Raw genomic sequence first — 10,000 nt, 5'->3', positions numbered from 1 at the left:
AACACGTCCACACAGTGTGTTCCAGTAGGAGTTCTATAGTCTAGGAGGGATGTCTGGGTGACTGCTCACTGAGTGACTGCTTTGTCAGACCTGAGTCGCTGTGAGACATACAGTATAGTCACTATTTGGACAAGTAGACCCAGTCTGTGGTGTACTGGGGGTTGTACTGGGGTTATACTGAGGTTGTACTGGGGTTAACCTGGGGAGATACTGGGGTTATATTGGGGTTATACTGGGGTTAAAATGGGGTTATACTGGGTTTATACTGGGGTTGTACTGGGGTTGTACTTGGTTTATACTGGGGTTATACTGGGGTTGTACTGGGGTTATACTGAGGTTGTACTGGGGTTGTACTTGGTTTATACTGGGGCTGTGCTGGGGTTGTACTGGGGTTGTACTGGGGTTATACTGAGGTTGTACTGGGGTTATACTGGGGTTATACTGGGGTTATATTGGGGTTATACTGGGGTTGAAATGGGGTTATACTGGGGTTGTACTGGGGTTGTACTTGGTTTATACTGGGGTTATACTGGGGTTGTACTGGGGTTATACTGGGGTTATATTGGGGTTATACTGGGGTTGAAATGGGGTTATACTGGGGTTGTACTGGGGTTGTACTGGGGTTGTACTGGGGTTATACTGAGGTTGTACTGGGGTTATACTGGGGTTATATTGGGGTTATACTGGGGTTGAAATGGGGTTATACTGGGGTTGTACTGGGGTTGTACTTGGTTTATACTGGGGTTGTACTTGGTTTATACTGGGGTTATACTGGGGTTGTACTGGGGTTATACTGGGGTTGTACTGAAGTTATACTGGGGTTGTACTGGGGTTATACTGGGGTTGTATTGGGGTTATACTGGGGTTATACTGGGGTTGTACTGGGGTTGTACTGGGGTTGTACTGGGGTTGTACTGGGGTTATACTGGGGTTGTATTGGGGTTATACTGGGGTTATATTGGGGTTATACTGTGGTTATACTGGGGTTATACTGGGGATATACTGGGGTTGTACTGGGGTTGTACTGGGGTTATACTGGGGTTGTACTGGGGTTATACTGGGGTTGTACCGGGGTTATACTGGGGTTATACTGGGGATATACTGGGGATATACTGGGGTTGTACTGGGGTTATACTGGGGTTGTACTGGGGTTGTACTGGGGCTGTGCTGGGGTTGTGCTGGGGTTGTATTGGGTTATACTGGGGTTATACTGAGGTTGTACTGGGGTTATACTGGGGTTGTACTGAAGTTATACTGGGGTTGTACTGGGGTTATACTGGGGATGTTTTGGGGTTGTATTGAGTTATACTAGGGTTATACTGGGGTTGTACTGGGGTTGTGCTGGGGCTGTGCTGGGGTTGTGCTGGGGTTGTATTGGGTTATACTGGGGTTATACTGGGGTTGTGCTGGGGTTGTATTGGGTTATACTGGGGTTATACTGGGGTTGTACTGGGGTTGTACTGGGGCTGTGCTGGGGTTGTGCTGGGGTTGTATTGGGTTATACTGGGGTTATACTGGGGTTATACTGGGGTTGTACTGGGGTTGTATTGGGTTATACTGGGGTTGTACTGGGGTTGTACTGGGGTTGTACTGGGGTTGTACTGGGGTTGTACTGGGGTTATACTGGGGTTGTATTGGGTTATACTGGGGTTGTACTGGGGTTGTACTGGGGTTGTACTGGGGTTGTATTGGGTTATACTGGGGTTATACTGGGGTTGTACTGGGGTTGTACTGTTGAGTCGACACGTTAGGGGATAAGGGGATAGATTTGCAGTATTTTCTGTTGCTGTAATTATAACCTATTTCATACTATCATTATCATGCTATTATTGTATTATTAAGCTAGTACTATTGTTATACACTAGAGTATTAGTGGTATTCCATGTATCTGATTATAACACAAAGGCAGGTGCAGGTTTAGCCCAACCACAACACCACTGCCTGTCAACATTCTATTCATATGTTTTTATTTCTAAGTAAACTTGGCTACTATTCTTTTCTATAATCCGATTGAAATAGATTAGTTGGTGGAGAACAGTGGGCTTTATTCATATAATATAATTATGTCACTGTACTATCCCCAATCGCCAATATATACCCTCCCACTTCAAAACAGACTCACAAGGCCAAGTAAACTGTTGGTGCCATGGAGAGATCTGAGGAAAGAAAAACTCAGATATTACAGCAGACATAACATTTGGATGTACTATTGTTTTTTTCTATTTTTGACTATTTACTACCACTGTGGAAAATTAATAAAGTGCCATGATTTCCCGGCAGTGTAGGTGGTAACTTGGGTCTCCTCTCTCTCTCTTTTTCTCTCCCTCTTTCCTTCTCTCTTCCTCCCTCAGGGCACAGGGTGAAGCTGGAGGATCCCCAGAAGATGCAGTTCTCTGATAGGCTGACAGAGATTGAGCGCTACCAGCGGGCCAGCCTGAGGATGGGGCCTGGTAACCCCCAGCCCCGGCCCATGCACCAGAGCCACCTGGGGCCCTCCACCCAGTCCCAGATACAAGGTAGGACCACTGACCACACAGGAACCCCTATCACACTGACTTCACTCTGTCTGTCCCAATTCAGAGCTGCTCACTCATCACAAACACTCCACGTTCTGCTACAGTACTGTATAGAGGTTTGCTCTACAAATGCCTCTCCCTAACTGTGACACATAATGAACTGACAGTGTTGCTCTAACTTTATCTCTATGGTCTGAGTAAGTCTATATGCAGCAGGCTGAGGCCCCAGGTTGAGTTAATCTGTATGCAGCAGGCTGAGGCCCCAGGTTGAGTTAATCTGTATGTGGCAGGCTGAGGCCCCAGGTTGAGTTAGTCTGTATGCAGCAGGCTGAGGCCCCAGGTTGAGTTAGTCTGTATGTGGCAGGCTGAGGCCCCAGGTTGAGTAAGTCTATATGCAGCAGGCTGAGGCCCCAGGTTGAGTTAGTTGTATGTGGCAGGCTGAGGCCCCAGGTTGAGTTAGTCTGTATGTGGCAGGCTGAGGCCCCAGGTTGAGTTAGTATGTATGTGGCAGGCTGAGGCCCCAGGTTGAGTTAGTATGTATGTGGCAGGCTGAGGCCCCAGGTTGAGTTAGTCTGTATGTGGCAGGCTGAGGCCCCAGGTTGAGTTAGTTTTATGTGGCAGGCTGAGGCCCCAGATTGAGTTAGTCTGTATGTGGCAGGCTGAGGCCCCATGTTTAGTTAGTTTTATGTGGCAGGCTGAGGCCCCAGATTGAGTTAGTTTTATGTGGCAGGCTGAGGCCCCAGATTTAGTTAGTTTTATGTGGCAGGCTAAGGCCCCATGTTGAGTTAGTTTTATGTGGCAGGCTGAGGCCCCAGGTTGAGTTAGTTTTATGTGGCAGGCTGAGGCCCCATGTTGAGTTAGTTTTATGTGGCAGGCTGAGGCCCCATGTTGAGTTAGTTTTATGTGGCAGGCTGAGGCCCCAGATTGAGTTAGTTTTATGTGGCAGGCTGAGGCCCCATGTTGAGTTAGTTTTATGTGGCAGGCTGAGGCCCCATGTTGAGTTAGTTTTATGTGGCAGGCTAAGGCCCCAGGTTGAGTTCGTTTTATGTGGCAGGCTGAGGCCCAAGGTTGAGTTAGTTTTATGTGGCAGGCTGAGGCCCAAGGTTGAGTTAGTTTTATGTGGCAGGCTGAGGCCCAAGGTTGAGTTAGTTTTATGTGGCAGGCTGAGGCCCCAGGTTGAGTTCGTTTTATGTGGCAGGCTGAGGCCCAAGGTTGAGTTAGTTTTATGTGGCAGGCTGAGGCCCCAGGTTGAGTTAGTTTTATGTGGCAGGCTGAGGCCCCATGTTGAGTTAGTTTTATGTGGCAGGCTGAGGCCCCAGGTTGAGTTAGTATGTATGTGGCAGGCTGAGGCCCCATGTTGAGTTAGTTTTATGTGGCAGGCTGAGGCCCAAGGTTGAGTTAGTTTTATGTGGCAGGCTGAGGCCCCATGTTGAGTTAGTATGTATGTGGCAGGCTGAGGCCCCATGTTGAGTTAGTTTTATGTGGCAGGCTGAGGCCCCAGATTGAGTTAGTTTTATGTGGCAGGCTGAGGCCCAAGGTTGAGTTCGTTTTATGTGGCAGGCTGAGGCCCAAGGTTGAGTTAATTTTATGTGGCAGGTTGAGGCCCCAGGTTGAGTTAGTTTTATGTGGCAGGCTAAGGCCCCAGGTTGAGTTAGTTTTATGTGGCAGGCTGAGGCCCCATGTTGAGTGCAACCCTCCCTGCTGATATGAGAGCCCAGACCTGGGGGAGGGTCCAGTACATTTACTGGCAGGGGCCGCTCACTCACGCCAGCTCTGTCCCCGGATGCCCTGCGTCGGTGTGGCCCGGGGCCGCAGAGAGCAGGACGCAGGGTCCAGTCTGGGGTCAGGTTGAACCCTGATCCCTGCCAAACAGCCTGACTGGAGCACTGAGGCTGGTTCACCACGTCACACTACAGCCTCAGGAATCTCACAGCCACCTGGTACCTCTGCAATCACGTCAGTCTCTGACTGACTGGCCTAACAGGGCAGATCTGCAGTTGAGACAGTGGGGAGGAGGGGAATGTGTGTGTGTGTGTGTGTGTGTGTGTGTGTGTGTGTGTGTGTGTGTGTGTGTGTGTGTGTGTGTGTGTGTGTGTGTGTGTGTGTGTGTGTGTGTGTGTGTGTGTGTGTGTGTGTGTGTGTGTGTGTGTGTGTGTGTGTGTGTGTGTGTGTGTGTGTCTAATGGGAAAGGGGGTACGTGGGTGGAGGTTCGCTCACAGACATATGTCAGAGCTTCTGAACATGATGGCATGTCTGGAAGTGTGCAGACAAAACACTAATATACACACACATATGCACACAGACACACACACAGACAGACAGACAGACAGACACACACTGTCCTCTCTCACCCACTCCCTAGTTCTCATGCAGAGGGTTAAGGCTGACAGACAGAGTGAGGCTCCTTCCCAGTTAATGAGCCTATATCAGTGTGTTGTAAAGGTGTTTAGGAGTGTTTTGCTCTCTGTGGGTGGAAGTGTATCTCTCGGTACATGGGGTTTAGCCTTGTACTCCTGACTCACCACTGTAACCTAGATACACTATATATACAAATGTATTTGGACACCCCTTCAAATGACTGGATTCTGCATCTCCATAGACGCACATTGGCAGTAGAATGGCCTTACTGAAGAGCTCAGTGACTTTCAATGTGGCACAGTCATAGGATGCCACTTTTCCAACAAATCAGTTCATCAAATTTCTGCCCTGCTAGAGCTGCCCCGGTCAACTGTAAGTTCTGAAACGTCTAGGAGCAACAACGGCTCAGCCATGAAGTGAAGCCACACAAGCACACAGAACGGGACCGTTGAGTGCTGAAGTGCATAGCGCGTAAAAATCGTCTGTCATCGGTTGCAACACTCACTACTAAGTTCCAAACTGCCTCTGGAAGCAACGTCGGCACAATAACTGTTCGCCGGGAGCTTCATGAATTGGATTTCCATGGTGTTGGCTGGAGTGGTGTAAAAATCGCTGCCATTGGACTCTGGAGCAGTGGAAACACGTTCTCTGGAGTGATGAATCACGCTTCACCATCTGGCAGTCTGATGGACGAATCTGGGTTTGGCGGATGCTACCTGCCCCAATAGATAGTGCCAACTTTAAAGTTTGGTGGAGGAGGAATAATGGTCTGGGGTTATTTTTAGTGGTTTGGGCTAGGCCTCTTAGTTCCAGTGAAGGGAAATCTTAATGCTACAGCATACAATGACATTCTAGATGATTCTGTGCTTCCAACTTTGTGGCAACAGTTTGGGGAAGGCCCTTTCCTGTTTCAGCATGACAATGCCCCCAGTGCAAAAAGCTAGGTCCATACAGAAATGGTTTGTCGAGATCGGTATGGAAGAACTTGACTGGCTTGCACAGAGCTCTGACCTCAACCCCATTGAACACCTTTGGGATAAATTGGAATGCCGACTGCGAGCCAGGCCTAATCACCCAACATCAGTGCCGACCTCACTAATGCCCTTGTGGCTGAATGGAAACAAGTCCCCGCAGCAATGTTCCAACATCTAGTGGAAAGCCTTCCCAGAAGAGTGGAGGCTGTTATAGCAGCAAAGTGGGGACTAACTCCATATTAATGCCCATGATTTTGGAATGAGATGTTCGACAAACAGGTGTCAACATACTTTTGGTCATGTAGTGTAGCTGAGCTTAAACAACTCTGCTAATCAGCAGCACCCTGCTCTTCTCCAAGGAACATCATCTGCCAGTGCCATGGACCAGTAGGACCATGAGTAGTTAGCATCTATACAACTAAAGACAGTACTACTGTTACACATTTCTTGATGGTTTAAAGTTTGTGTTCTGCACTTTAATGCATGTTGTCTGCCTGGCAGGTAAGCTTATCCAGAGGGACTTACAGTGCCGTTAAAAAGTATTAGCCCCCTTTCTGATTTTCTCTATTTTTGCATATTTTTTATACTGAATGATATCAGATCTTCAATCAAAACCTAATATTAGATCAGTGGTGGAAAAAAGTACCCAATTGTCATACTTGAGTAAAAGTAAAGATACCTTAATAGAAAATGACTCAAGTAAAAGTATTTGGTTTTTAATATACTTAAGTATCAAAAATCCTTGTCCCATTGCTCTCTAGTGTGGCAGGCCGGATGCACGCTGTAATGGTCGTCGTATATACTGGACCAAGGCGCAGCGGGTTGAGTGCTCATTTTATCTTTTATTTAGAACACTTAAATAACAAAACAAGAAAACGTACGAACAAACAGTATTGCAGGCTAATACAGCAGTGCAACAACAACTTCCCACAAACCACAGGTGAAAAAAGGGCTACCTAAGTATGACTCCCAATCAGAAACAACGATGTACAGCTGTTCCTGATTGAGAGCCATACCAGGCCAACAAAGAAATACACAACATAGAAAACCATAGAAATACAAAACAAGAACATTACCCAAAAACCCCGGAACACATAAAACAAACACCCCTCTTACATAAATACATATCCCAATAAAACCCGAACCACATAAAACAAATACCCCCTGCCACGTCCTGACCAAACTACAATAACCAATAACCCCTTATACTGGTCAGGACGTGACACATGCTGACTTGTGTCGCCAGTTGTACGGTGTTTCCTCCAACGCATTGGTGCGGTTGGCTTCCAGGTTAAGTGAGCAGTGTGTCAAGAAGCAGTGCGGCTTGGCAGGGTCTTGTTTCAGAGGACGCATAGCTCTCGACCTACGTTTCTCTCGACCTTCGCCAACTCCCGAGTCCGTACGGGAGTTGCAGCGATGGGACAAGACTGAAACTACCAATTGGATATCACAAAAAAAGGGGTAAATGTAATTTCTCAAATATACTGAAGTATCAAAAGTAATAGTAAAAATCCTTTCAAATTCCTTATATAAAGCAAACCAGAGGGCACAATTCCAGGGGCACACACCAACACTCACTAGGCAGGTAGCCTAGTGGTTAGAGCGTTGGGCTTGTAACCAAAATCAAATCCCTGAGCTGACAAGGTAAAAATCTGTTGTTCTGCCCCTGAACAAGGCAGTTAACCCACTGTTCCTAGGCCGTCATTGAATATAAGGATTTGTTCTTAACTGACTTGCCTAGTAAAACAAGCAACAACAAAAAATTGTGTTTAGTGAGTCCTCCAGATCAGAGGCAGTAGGGATGTTCATTGGACCATTTTCCTGTCCTGCTAAGCATTCAAAATGTAATGAGTACTTTTGGGTGTCAGGAAAAATGTATGGAGTAAAAAGTACATTATTTTCGTTAGGAATATAGTGAAGTAAAAGTTGTCAAAAAATATAAATAGTAAAGTTAAGTACAAATACAAAAGAAATTACTTAATTAGTACTTTAAAGTATTTTTACACCACTGTATTAGATAAAGGGAACATGAGTTTACAAATAACAAAAGAAAATTCTATTTATCTAATTTATTTAATGAAATAAGTTTGTAATTGTTGTGTTTTCTGTTCACTCAGGTTCCCTTTATCTAATATTAGGTTTTGGTTGAAGATCTGATAACATTTTGTGTAAAAAAAATATGCAGAAGTAGAGAAAATTATAAAGGGGGCAAATACTTTTTCACGGCACAGTATCCATAAGGGCTTGCTAAATATCTCCAAATTCTTCCTATCTAGCAGGACAGGTGTGCAGACAGTAGTGAGATGGCAAGTGAAGAAAGGCTCTGTGCTCTACACTCGTCTGCCTAGCTGCAGGAGGATCAGTGCAGATCTTTATAGGCATGTCAGATCTCAAAGGCCTGCACCAATACAACACACACACTGGGTGCACACACTCCTTCAGCACAGACACACCACATTCATGCAGCTCAGAGCTGCCAGGGATGAGATGCATAGAGCTCCAAACTGATTCCACACAACACCCGCCAGGGGCTAGAGGCCCTCTCTGAAGTGTGTGTGTGTTCGTGTGTGTGTGCGTGCATGCGTTCGTGTGTGTGTAGACACAAGGAGGGGAGGACTGTACAATCACACACACCTTAATCTGTGGTATTACCAGCATGACTGTGTAGCTCAGGGCTAATGCTAAAATAATCAAATAACAGTGGAGAGATGTTTTCCCTCTCCTTGTCTACCTTGGCTTATATGTACCTTACATTTACACTTTTTGTTCATTTAGCAGACGCTCTTATCCAGAGCGACTTACAGGAGTAATTAGTGTAAAGTGCCTTGCTCATGGGCACATCGGCATATTTTTCACTTAGTCGGCTCGGGGATTCAAACCAGCGACCTTTTGATTACTAGCCACTAGGCTACCTGCCGCCAATGTATTGTACACTATAACACAGATCACTGGCCATGGCCATGTACAGAATTTATAGTAGCCATGCTTAGACAACACACTAATACAAACCTAGCTCAAACTAAAATGGTAATACAGGGATGTATTTACATATTAACATGACACACACCTCTGCTTTTGGCAGCCATCGCAGAAAGAGTTGTATCTTGCAGATACATTTAGTCCTGGATCTGATTGTTTGAGAATCACTGGGTAATAGATGAGCCGTCAACACTTTAGAATGAAATGGATTCTCATCTTCTGATTGCTAAATATGTTTTCTATTATCTACACAGAAACCCAGAGTTTACAGCTGACAACAACAGGAAAAGATACAATGTAATATCCTACTAAAGCCCATTGCTTCATATAGTTTTCTGAGCCATGAAATAGTGTCTGAGTTTTGTTGTCAACATAACACTTTTGAGACGTCTGCTAAACGCTGCCCTGGTTCCTCAGACAGAATACACACACACACACACACACACACACACACACACACACACACACACACACACACACACACACACACACACACCACACACACACACACACACACACACACACACACACACACACACACACACACACACACACACACACACACACACACACCAAGTTATGTGCCAATGTTGCAAGCTCTGCTAGCACTCCAGACAGACAGGATCATTAAGAGCTCATTACAGCACATGCAGTGACAGGATTCCAGCGTTCGGCTCACCACTTGTTTTTGTTCAGCCGTGGCCACAGGTGAGCCTGCTAGATGTGAAGAATGATCCTACGGGAGGGCATGTGGAGAGCTGTGTGTGTGTGGCTCTGCCAGAGCAGTCAAGCAAATCCCACACTCAGACAATCGGGTACCATACCATTTTATTCTGGTTTTCTAAATGTGTGTGTGTGTGTGTGTGTGTGTGTGTGTGTGTGTGTGTGTTGTGTGTGTGTGTGTGTGTGTGTGTGTGTGTGTGTGTGTGTGTGTGTGTGTGTATGTGTGTGTTCTAATGATATTCAGAGAATGCTGTCCACCTCCTTAAAGCACCCTGTGTATATTGTCTAAAGTTTTTACCAGTCAAACCATGCAGACAAAGAGGCAAAGATGTTGAAGATGTTAAGATTAAATGGAAAGAATATTAGATTTCAGGGAGACGCTGCAAAAATAATCCTAGAGATTCCAGTTTTCCTCATTCTCTTTTCTAAAGGAGGCAAACTTAACCAGCC

At 45.9% G+C, this 10,000-nt stretch overlaps 1 protein-coding gene across 4 annotated transcripts in view; it reads left to right on the top strand.

The window, feature by feature from the left end:
• Positions 1-10,000, top strand: part of runx3 (RUNX family transcription factor 3) — a 98,674-nt gene that overhangs the window by 68,527 nt on the left and 20,147 nt on the right. For all 4 annotated transcript variants that reach the window (XM_014159712.3, XM_082971460.1, XM_014159558.3 and 1 more), the window contains exon 6: positions 2,352-2,516. In XM_014159712.3, coding sequence (XP_014015187.1) covers positions 2,352-2,516 — 165 coding nt within the window. The remainder of the gene's footprint in view (positions 1-2,351; positions 2,517-10,000) is intronic.

Source organism: Salmo salar, chromosome 01 (assembly GCF_965601325.2).
Source record: "Salmo salar chromosome 01, fSalSal1, whole genome shotgun sequence".
Lineage (NCBI taxonomy): Eukaryota > Metazoa > Chordata > Actinopteri > Salmoniformes > Salmonidae > Salmo > Salmo salar.
Note: the sequence above shows the minus strand (reverse complement) of the source record. Positions and strands in the feature narration are given on the sequence as shown.